Source organism: Rana temporaria, chromosome 2 (genome assembly GCF_905171775.1).
Source record: "Rana temporaria chromosome 2, aRanTem1.1, whole genome shotgun sequence".
Lineage (NCBI taxonomy): Eukaryota > Metazoa > Chordata > Amphibia > Anura > Ranidae > Rana > Rana temporaria.
Genome location: NC_053490.1, coordinates 285735198 through 285747314, shown reverse-complemented (window position 1 = coordinate 285747314; position 12117 = coordinate 285735198). Strand labels below are relative to the sequence as shown.

Here is a 12117-nt window from a genome sequence, read left to right as displayed (position 1 = left end):
GCTATTTAGGGAAAACTTTTTTTCCCTTTACAACCCCTTTAAGATATTTTCAACCCAGCTCTGCATGTGCGAGATCATGATTGATGTCTTTATTGTACCTTAAGGTTGGGTTTACACTATTGCGAATTGCATGCAGGGAAACGTGTCAGGAGATTGTGACTGGCTCTCAATGGAGTGGCTCCGGTGCGAATTGCACAGGTATTCCTGTGTGTCTTTTGGTCCGTTTCAGGTCCGAATTCAGGCAAAAATTCGGGCTGAAATCAGATCTGAAACGGTGAATGTAAATGCACCGGATTCCTGCTATGAGACACTCTGTGCTGCGGTGTAAACCCAGCCTTAATGGTTACCCTGTAGCACAACCAATAAAATCTATTTTAGAAATTCCAGAACAATCAAGAATCATAAATGAAACATGTATGCGTATGACATCACCAGAAAACCAAGACAATGGGGGTTATTTACGAAAGGTAAATCCAACTTTGAAAGTACACTTGGAAGTGCAGTCCCTGTAAATCTGAGGGGGACATGCAAGGAAAATAAAAAACATGATTTTAGCTTGCACGTGATTGGGTGATAAAATCAGCAGAGCTTCCCCTCATTTCAGATCTTCCCTCAGATTTACAGCGACTGCACTTCCAAGTGCACTTTCAGTGCACATATTGTAGTGCAAAATGGATTTGCCTTTTGTAAATAACCCCCAATGTTCCATCACAATGAGTCAGTACATAAGCAGAAACAGTGGACCACTGGGAAATGTACAGAGGCATGTAAGGGAAACAACAAATATACCGTATAAAGAAACTGAAATATGATTTCCCGTCCATCAAATATCATCCTTTTTAATGGAGGCTTGAGATGGTGGCCACAATAACAAAAGTGCGTTTTATCTTTGTTCTGTTGCTATTGTGGGGGAAAAAAACAACCAAATTTACTGTGACCTGAAGGTAAGTATTCAAATTTCCTTTTTTAATATTTGGAAGGTATGTAAAAAAGTAGAGGATGTCCTCATCTTATTTATTTTTATTGTATTTACATCTTTGGCAGCAGAGGTGCAAAAAAAAAAAAAGTGCAAAAGTAAGGGTGAAGCTAAAACAGTAAGTAGGTGTCAAGCATAAGCGCTACCTGCAGGTTGCAGGCATTAGTATTTTGCACTTTAAGCACAACTAAGCACAAATTGCAATGTATCCTACTAGCATGAATGTCTGTTCAGTATGCGCACCAGCTAGAAAAAGTCTTAGCACATAAACTGAAGCAGGTGACAGTGATACAGAAGACTTGGAAAAAATTGTCTACCTGGAACCTGCAGGACTGACTTAATGCTAGTGGGGTGGAAAAGTCTGATGATAGGATAGTAAAGGCTAAACCACCAGGAGCAGGCATAGACATACTTCTTCACCAGATCATTTGCCACCAGTAATCCTTCTTCTGTACTCGTGATCTAGATTGGTGGGAAGTAACAGTCAGATTGATAACAATAATGCATGCGCATTTAAAGTATATGTAAACCCAATTTCTAAAATCTCATATAAGACTTAACATGTTAAAATAATCTCAAAAATGATCTTCCGTATTAATATCTGCAGCTGTCAATAAAATAATACCTGGTGATTATGACATGAAGGCCTTTCATTATAGGGTGACAGCACTTTTTCCCAGTATTCCAATTGTTCTCCTGCATTGTCACCCTGTAACATGCTTTTCCAATAGGGACTAGCAGCAACCATGCCAAAACACAGCGGAGTTGACTTACTAAAACTGGAGAGTGCAAAATCTGGTGCGGCTGTGCATGGTAGCCAATCAGCTTCTAACTACTCCTTGTTCAATTAAGCTTTGACAAAAAACCTGGAAGATGATTGGTTTCTATGCAGAGCTGCACCGCATGGCTGTAACAAGGCTTTAGGAGATAAGCAGTGTTGATATGTTATAAAGACTGAAAATGAAAAAAAAACTGTATTTAAAGCGGAGTTCCGGCCACAATTTCACTTTTTATATATAAATACCCCTGTAATACACAAGCTTAATGTATTCTAGTAAAGTTAGTCTGTAAACTAAGGTCCGTTTTGTTAGGTTGTTACAGCATTTAGACACTTTATAAAATAGAAATTGACTGGGGCCATCTTAAGTGTGGGCATCATGAAGCCAGACTGTATGACTTCCTGGATTTCAGACTTGCAGATCTCGCACATGCTCAGTGCTGCACAAGCAGTGTAATAGGTTACAGATCAGGTTTCAGCACCTGTACTGTCCAAGTCACATGATTCTTCGAGACTGGAAAGTTACACCCACTACATTCCCAGGAGTCTGTGCGGTGTAGGTTAGGAAGCTTAAGCACCTAGGTGCAGGAAGTGGGAAGATTAACTATTCTGCCTAGCAACAACACTTTGAAGGCATCTAAAAAATATTTTTTTTTTCTTAAAGGACTAATGACATTTTTTTAAAACTACTTATGTAATGTTATATTTATGGGTGGAACTCCACTTTAAAAAGAAAGACAAATGAATTGTTTATGATAACCAGTGCTTTGGTAAATTAAATGTAATTTGGGCAGGGTTTACATGTACTTTAAGAGGTCCGCAGAAAGTTGAGCATATTTATAAATCCTAGTGGATGCCTTGTTCATATGCCAGCCAATGAGATTCCATCTGTATTTTTTTACAGCAGTGCTTCCCATGTGGCTTTCAGCTGTCTTTCATATAGAATAATTATTTAAAACAGTAAATAGAACTCTTAGTATGTTCTAGCTGAAAATATTTAGTATACAACTGTACATAACAGACCATTTTAAAACTACTTTTCAAATACAGTTACACATAGCATACATTTCCTCTTATTATCTGTCACTTTGCACAAAATACATGAAAACAACAACTTACAGTGATCTTGTGAAGTCCACTTACTTCTAGTTCCTGGCAATTACCCTGCAGTATTCTGAACACAGAAGGTCGGCAGCACAGCTCCGGTGCCATTTAGAGAATGCTCTGCATTTTTGGAATAAATGCAAAGCCTTCTCTGATTAGGCAAAGGGGAGAGCATGACATCATCTCTCTCAATCAGAGAATGCTTTGCATTCATTACGAAACTGCAAAACATTCTTTGAATGGCACCCACACTGAGCAGCTGACCTCCTGTTTTCAAAATGCAGCAGGGCAGGCACTCGGCACAGGACCCGGAAGCACTATCTTTTTCAACTCAGCGCATTACTGTATTGGGTGTGCATTGGATTAGAGTGTTGTGGTGTCATTTAAAATGGACAGCACTGCACTATATATGTTGAGATTATGCAGGTACTACCATGTTAACACAATGCAACAATGTAAATAGGTCCTTAAAACTCAGCAGTTTGTTTGCACAGGTGCAGAATTTCTACACTCCAAGATAGCAGCCAATGAAAATATGGAAACGCAAACATGCAAAAATATGAAAAACACAACATTTTCTGGTAAACAATAAAGTAAGCATGTATCTTGACTGTAAGTACACTATACTTTATGAACAAAACAACTGCAAACAAGACACAAAATTAAGCAATAGATACAGTGCCTTTAAAAAGTATTCATAAGCCTTGAAATTTTCCAACTTTTGTCATGTTCCAACCAAAAACGTAAATGTCTTTTATTGGGATTTTATGTCATAGACCAACACAAAGCGTCACATAATTGTGAAGTGGAAGGAAAATGATAAATGGTTTTCAGAGTTTTTTACAAATAAATATCTGAAAAGTGTGGCGTGCATTTGTATTTCAGTCCATTTTACTTTGATACCCCTAACTAAAATCTAGTAGAACAAATTGCCTTCAGAAGTCACCTAATTAGCAAATAGAGTCCACCTGTGTGTAATTTAATCTCAGTAAATACAGCTGTTCTGTGAAGCCCTCAGAGGTTTGTCAGAGAACCTTAGTGAACAAACAGCATCACAAAGGCCAAGGAACACACCAGACAGGTCAGGGATAAAGTTCTGGAGAAGTTTAAAGCTGGGTTAGGTTATACAAATATATTCCAAGCTTTGAACATCTCACTGAGCACTGTTCAACCCATCATCCAAAAATGGAAAGAGTATGGCACAACTGCAAACCTACCAAAACATGGCCGTCCACCTAAACTGACAAGCCGGGCAAGGAGGGCATTCATTACAGAAGCAGCCAAGAGGCCCATTATAACTCTGCAGGAGCTGCAGAGATCCACAGCTCAGGTGGGAGAATCTATCCACAGGACAACTATTGTCGTGCACTCTGCAAATCTCGCCTTTATGGAAGAGTGGCAAGAAGAAAATATTGTTGCAAGAAAGCAATAAGAAGTCCCATTTGCAGTTTGCAAAAAGTCATATGGGGGACACAGCAAACACGTGGAAGAAGGTGCTCTGTTCAGATGAGACCAAAATTTACCTTTTTGGCCTAAAAGCAAAACGTTATGTGTGGCGGAAAACTAACACTGCACATCACCCTGAACAAACCTTTCCCACTGTGACACATGGTGGTGGCAGCATCATGCTGTGGGGATGCTTTTCTTCAGCAGTTTAGGGAAGCTGTTCAGAGTTGATAGGAAGTTGGATGGAGCCAAAAACAGGGCAAAATCTTAGAAGAAAACAAAAAAAGAGTCTTAAAAAGGCTTGAGACTGGGGCGGAGGTTCACCTTCCAGCAGGACAATGACCCTAAACATACAGCCAGAGCTACAATGGAATGGTTTAGATCAAAGCATATTGATGTGTTAGAATGGCCCAGTCAAAGTCAGACCTAAATCCAATTCAGAATCTGTGACAAGACTTGCAAATTGCCAATTGTCCAATATGACAGAGCTTGAGATATTTTGCAAAGAAGAATGGGCAAAAATGTCACGCTCTAGATGTGCAAAGCTGGTAGAGACATCCCCAAAAAGACTTGCACCTGTAATTGCCGCCAAAGGTGGTTCTACAAAGTAATGACTGTATACAAGTGCTCGTCACACTTTTCAGATATTTATTTATAAAAAATGTCGAAAACCATTTATCATTTTCCTTCCACTTCACAATTATGTGCCACTTTGTGTTGGTCTATCACATAAAATTCCAATAAAATACAGTTACATATTTGGTTGTAACATGACAAAATATGAAAAATGTCAAGGGTATGAATAATTTTTCAAGGCGCTGTATGACAATTTAAAAGCCACTACGTATTTTTCACTGCTACTTTTCACACTGTTTGGATTAAAATTATTTTAAAATCCAGCCCGTGTTCACTTTAAATACCTAATCAGGTCAAAGAAGGCTTTAAGCCTAGGGTGAAAATTACTCTTTAGTAAATTGATCCCAAAATTTAATGTAATTCATACCTTCAACAACAATCATCTCTCGAAAATTGACCCATACGGTGGGTGAGCTATGGCAATTCTCACAATTTACAGTTTAGTAAAAACTTAGCTTTAGTAAATCAACCCCAAAGTTTCAGGTTTGCAACCGGTCTGCTCCAGGTGTAAACTTTTAAAACACACATTAGTATTCAAAATGAGAATTAGAATAAGATTAATTGGGTCACACATAATTGTTTCCCTGAGGTCCACTGAATACAAGAGGTTTCTTTTATTTAGGAAAGTATGACACTGAACTAATAAAAAGTTTATGTAAAAAATGTTGCTTATTTGAAGGGATGATACCTCAATATTCTGACTGGGACTCATGCAGAACATTTTGAAATATAAACGATATGGCTTAGTATAGAAAATGCTACTTATTGTCTACCTTTGCTTAAGATGGGAACTTTGGGTTAACGTATCTAAACAAGCAAGTCTCTAGTTTTTTTTTCTTTTGTTGTTTTTATAATCATATCTGAAATATTCACAAATGAATAATACCTGTAAACATCATTCTTAAACTTAATTTAATTTCTTTTCTTTTTTTTTTTACTGAGGGTGAAACCGTGATACATCTTTGGGGCTTTGATACAATACCTGAAGCTGCTACCAATGGTTTAACTGTGTCCGGATGAATAAGAGATATTAAAGGCACGGTTGGTCCAATCCATGACTTCAGAGTGTAGGTAAATTTTGTGACTAGCTTGCTGACTTCATTCAAACCCTCTTCATTTGGCATAATCTAAAAGCAAGGATATGGCACAAAGCAAGGTTATACTGCAGAGGAGTGAAAATAGGTTAGCGTGCAAGCATATTATCAGCATTAATAAGCAGTGTAAGACCAGTGATAAGGTCAAGTGGTCCCTACTTATACCCTTTATGTACAAGTATATTTCCTTGCATGTTACTGGAGGACCAGTAGACCAGGACTCCAAATGGGTTTTAAAATCAAATATCAAGGTCCCCAGTTTATCTATTTATTACTGTTAAAAGTGGACATGCCAGTCATTTGTAGAAGTAAAGGTCCTGGTTAATACCAGGCACTACAAGATACTTGGGATTACCACTGTCATTCAAAAATACTCTGGGGTTAATTTACTGTGCATTTTGTAAATTGAATTTTCACTTAGCTTACTGAGGTACAGTGGTATTCACTTTTGAATACCCAATCATGTGCAAGGAAAAAAAAAATAGGATTTTTGTTAATGCATAATTGGAAGGCTACAATGCGTGCGAGGCAGGGGTGGACATGGAGGAAATTATGAGGGAAAGAGACCTGGGGCTAATTAGTAAAGTCTACTATTAAAAAAAAAAAAATACTACTAATGCCTTGTTCACACGACCGTTTTTTCCATCGGATAAAAAGAAAACAACGATTTTCCCGACAGAATTCCTCTCAGCCTGCCTTTTATATACACGCTCAGACAAAAGTCCACCCATCCAAAGTGCGGTGACATACAACACGACGGCACTATAAAGGGTGAAGTTCCATTCCAACTGCACCACCCTTTGGGCTGCTTTTGCTGATCCTCGTGTTAGTAAAAGTTTAGAGAGAGACGATTCGCGCTTTGCAGCGTGACGAATGTGATATCTGCATTGCGAACGCTATTTTTACCAGAAAGAGCGCTCCCATCTCATACTTGATTCTGAGCATGCGCTTTTCTTGCCAGTCGGAAAACCATAAAGACGAACAGTTTTCCTGACGGGAAAAATGAGATCCTGCTCTCTTTTCTTGTCCGGCAGTTTTCCCATCGGGAACATACCCACCGCTGGGTTTCCTGATGAAAAGCTCTCATAGCAGTTTTCCAGTCGGAAAAAATGGTCGTGTGTACGAGGCATTTGACTTTATTTCTCTTGACTTTACTAAAGCTTAAAGAAATGGAGAAAAGTGTCTGCAATGAATTCCAGGTGGGGAATTTCATTGTAATGAAAGCCTTAAAATTAAACAGGAATTCCAGGTAGGGTGGTGACATCATGCTCTCTATCTTGTCCAATCAGAGAATGCTTTGCATTCATTCAGCAAATGCAAAGTGTTCTCTGAATTAAGCCTGTGCCTAGCGGCCCGACCTCCTGTGTTCACAATGCAGCAGGGCAGCCACTCAACATGGGACCCGGAAGCAAATGGAGATCACTTCTGTACTGCACTACCTTAGTGATTTCCAGCTTTTTGGGGCATCCGCCTGGTATGATATATACATATTTACGTTGGTCCAAGCTAAAGCAATGTAACTATGTATAACATATCCATACATGGAATTCCTCTTTAACAAGCTAAAAAGGCTGCCCATAGCATTAAAACAAACCCATGGAATTTTTACTGGTAGGGCAAAAAGCATTAAAAAACTGTATTATAGCCCAGGTTCACACTGGGCTGCAGGAGTGAAGCCGTTCGCGTTCAGCTGAACTCGCACGATTTCATTCCTGCCTGTCATTCCCGATTTCGGCCGCGATTATAGAGACATTTGTGCAGGTTTCGTGCCGAAATCGCAAAAAGTAGTACAGAAACTACTTTTTGAAATCGGTGCAGCGCCGCAGATGCGGCGTCGCACCGATTAGGACGGTGCCATTGCCAGCAATTTGCGGCAAATACCGCCATTTTGACATGCGATTTGACATGCGAAATCGCATTTCAAAACGCACCAGTGTGAACCAGGGCTTAAACACAGGTGGCTAGGTTGATTGAGGCAGAATCTGCCTTAAAGGCAGTAGATAGCCTCATACCACCAGTATAGGTAATGTCCTGCAGCTCTTCTCATGTGCAATCCTTGACGCCTCCTTGTTATATATTGAATACAGAGTTGCATGAATTTGTGGTGTGTAAGGCAGGTTATATGACGTCTTATCATGTGTTGCATTAAGGAAGTCCATTGAAATAAATGGGCTGCCAATGCACCTAACCGTCTTAAAAATCGGATGTGCCACAACATTTTTAACACACCACAAGACACTATAGTGAATTGCCATGTTGAAATGCATGCATGTTGCCCTAATGAGCTGGGGTACTATTCAATATAAATGGCACCACAATGAGTCAACGTATGTAATCTGCACTGCAGGACCATGCATTCCTGCAATGCATGTAAATAGGTCCTTACTGTTTCTGGGCCAGATCCACGGAGCGCTGTGCTTCTTTACGGCCGGCGTAGCGTATCTCAGATACACTACGCCGCTGTAACTTACAGCGTTTTCCCTGTATCCTCAAAGAATTTGCACCGTAAGTTACGGCGGCGTAGTGTAACTGTGTCGGCGTAAGGGCGCGCAATTCAAATGGATGAGATGGGGGCGTGTTTTATGGTAATACGTCTTGACCCGACGTAAATGACGTTTTTTCTGAACGGCGCATTCGCCGTCCGTGGGGGTATCCCAGTGCGCATGCTCGAAATTACCCCGCAACAAGCCGATGCTTACGACGTGAACGTCATTCTACGCAAAGCTCTAATCGCGAACGACTTACGCAAACAACGTAAAATTTTCAAAATTCAACGCGGGAACGACGTCCATACTTCACATAGGATACGCCTCATATAGCAGGGGTAACTATACGCCGAAAAAAGCCTTATGAAAATGACGTAAAAAAATGCGCCGGCCGGACGTACGTTCGTGGATCGCCGTATCTAGATAATTTGCATACTCGATGCGGAAATCTACGGAAACGCCACCTAGCGGCCAGCGTAAATATGCACCTTAGATTCGACGGCGTACTAGGACGTACGCCAGTCGGATCTAGCCCAGCTTCAGGCGTATCTTGTTTTGTGGATACAAAACAAAGATACGCCGGAGCAAACTAGAAGTTACGCGGCGTATCAATAGATACGCCAGCGTAAACGCTTCGTGGATCTGGCCCTCTGTGTCTGTTTTTCTTATACAGCCATTTTTCTGTTTTGTTTTGTAAGGATTTGCAGAAATTTTGATAAAAAGTCTTTCTTGGGTCCCACAGTAACAACGGGCCAGATCCACAAAAACCTGACGTAACTTAAAAAATCCAATTTAAGTTACACTGCCTTAAAGTTTCTACCTAAGTGCCTGATCCACAAAGCACTTATCTAGAAATTTCAGGCTGTGTAACTAAAATTCCGCCGGCGCAAGGCGTTCCTATTCAAATGGGGCGAGTCCCATTTAAATGAGGCGCGCTCCCGCGCCGGCCGTACTGCGCATGCGCGCCGGCCGTACTGCGCATGCGCGAAGTTACGTTACGCCGAGTTTTGAGGATCGCGACGGCTTAAAGTTGCGTCGGGGATAACAAAAATGACAGCGGCATGCATTCCTGAGGGAGAACCCAATGCCAATTTTCAAAGAAAAAAACGGCATGGGTTCCCCCCCCAGGAGCATACCAGGCCCTTAGGTCTGGCATGGGTTGTAAGGAGACCCCCCCACGCCGAAAAATTGACGTAGGGGGTCCCCCTACAATCCATACCAGACCCGTATCCAAAGCACGCTACCCGGCCGGCCAGGAAGGGAGTGCGGACGAGCGAGCGCCCCCCCCCTCCTGAGCCGTGCCAGGCCGCGTGCCCTCAACATGGGGGGGTTGGGTGCTCTTGGGCAGGGGGGGGCACTGCGGGCCCCCCACCCCAGAGCACCCTGTCCCCATGTTGATGAGGACAGGACCTCTTCCCGACAACCCTTGCCATTGGTTGTCGGGGTCTGCGGGCGGAGGCTTATCGGAATCTGGGAGTCCCCTTTAATAAGGGGGCCCCCAGATACCGGCCCCCCACCCTAAGTGAATGGATATGGGGTACATCGTACCCCTATCCATTCACCTGGAGGCAAAAAGTAAAAGTTAATAAACACACAACACAAGGCTTTTTAAAATATTTTATTATTCTGCTCCGGACGCCCCCCCTGTCTTCGTTATTAGCTCAATTACCAGGGGGGGCTTCTTCTTCCGCTCTCCGGGGGTCTTCTCCGCTCTCCGGGGGGGGTTTCTTCTTCCGCTCTCCGGGGGGGGGCTTCTCCGGACTCCGGGGGTCTTCTTCCATCTTCTCCCCTCTTCCGCTCTTGACTCGGCGAACCCCGGTTCTTCTGCAGCTCTCCGGTGCCTTCTTCTTCAGCGCTGGCTGCCTGCTATGTTTGTGTGTTAGCTCGATTTCAAACAGGCAGCCGGCGCGGTCTTCTGTGGCGTCAGGGTCTTCTCTTCCTTTCTTCCGATGTTGCCTCGTCGCCTGTTGTCGCTGTAATGATGGAAGCGCGCCTTGCATCCCATTTATATAGGCATCACCGTCCCATCATGCTCCGGTAGGTACCCACGTGGTGGGTGCACGTGGGTAGGCACCCACCACGTGGGTACCTGCCGGAGCATGATGGGACGGTGATGCCTATATAAATGTGATGCAAGGCGCGCTTCCATCATTACAGTGACAAGAGGCGACGAGGCAACATCGGAAGAAAGGAAGACCCTGACGCCACAGAAGACCGCGCTGGCTGCCTGTTTGAAATCGAGCTAACACACAAACATAGCAGGCAGCCAGCGCTGAAGAAGAAGGCACCGGAGAGCTGCAGAAGAACCGGGGTTCGCCGAGTCAAGAGCGGAAGAGGGGAGAAGATGGAAGAAGACCCCCGGAGTCCGGAGAAGCCCCCCCCCGGAGAGCGGAAGAAGAAACCCCCCCCGGAGAGCGGAGAAGACCCCCGGAGAGCGGAAGAAGAAGCCCCCCCTGGTAATTGAGCTAATAACGAAGACAGGGGGGGCGTCCGGAGAATAATAAAATATTTTAAAAAGCCTTGTGTTGTGTGTTTATTAACTTTTACTTTTTGCCTCCAGGTGAATGGATAGGGGTACGATGTACCCCATATCCATTCACTTAGGGTGGGGGGCCGGTATCTGGGGGCCCCCTTATTAAAGGGGACTCCCAGATTCCGATAAGCCTCCGCCCGCAGACCCCGACAACCAATGGCAAGGGTTGTCGGGAAGAGGTCCTGTCCTCATTAACATGGGGACAGGGTGCTCTGGGGTGGGGGGGCCCGCAGTGCGCCCCCCTGCCCCAGAGCACCCAACCCCCCCATGTTGAGGGCATGCGGCCTGGCACGGCTCAGGAGGGGGGGGGGGCGCTCGCTCGTCCCCACTCCCTTCCTGGCTGGCCGGGTAGCGTGCTTTGGATACGGGTCTGGTATGGATTGTAGGGGACCCCCTACGTCGATTTTTCGGCGTAGGGGGGGTCCCCTTACAACCCATACCAGACCTAAGGGCCTGGTATGCTCCTGGGGGGGAACCCATGCCGGTTTTGTTTTTTACAAATTGCCGTGGAGTTCTCCCTCGGGAAAGCATACCAAATGCCGTCGCTGCAATGGGCCTTTACAAGGTGTGACTAACTTTACACTTTGTAAAACGAGCCCTAATTTTACACTTGCAAAATAACACTTACGGCGCAAAAAGGAAGCTAGAAAGCTTTGTGGATCGCCTTAAGTGCTAATTTGCATACTAGCAACGGCATTTCGACTCGAAATGCCCCCAGCGGCGGATGCGGTACTGCATCCTAAAATTAGGCAGTGTAATTCAATTACACATGCCGGATCTTCTGTGTAACTTGGGAAAAAGCCTTTTGAGGATCGTTTCCAAAGTTACACACAGACTGAACAGCAGTTAAGTCGGAGTATCTCTTTTGAGGATAACCCCCAACTTTCTTATTTTGGTCCTAAAATCCCTACACTATGTAAAAATTTACTATGCAAAATTGAAAATTTGAAAAGTGAACTCAGTCTACCTCTTTAGTAAATTAACCCTGCTGTGTACCCCTCTGAAAGTAGTTTTACTGTTAACTGCCTTTCCTTTTTTTCTATGAAATTTACACTGCATGAAAA

The 12117-nt window shown here is 43.4% G+C and overlaps 1 protein-coding gene across 2 annotated transcripts in view; it reads right to left on the bottom strand.

The window, feature by feature from the left end:
• The window catches only part of LOC120926886 (cytochrome P450 4F22), a 91291-nt gene that overhangs the window by 50685 nt on the left and 28489 nt on the right, over positions 1-12117 (bottom strand). Inside the window, exon 3 of one of the 2 annotated variants that reach the window (XM_040337179.1) lies at positions 5923-6067. In XM_040337179.1, the coding sequence (XP_040193113.1) occupies positions 5923-6067 (145 nt within the window). Of the gene's footprint in view, positions 1-1293; positions 1439-5922; positions 6068-12117 lie in introns of both variants that reach the window. The other variant, XM_040337180.1, reaches the window with a different exon arrangement.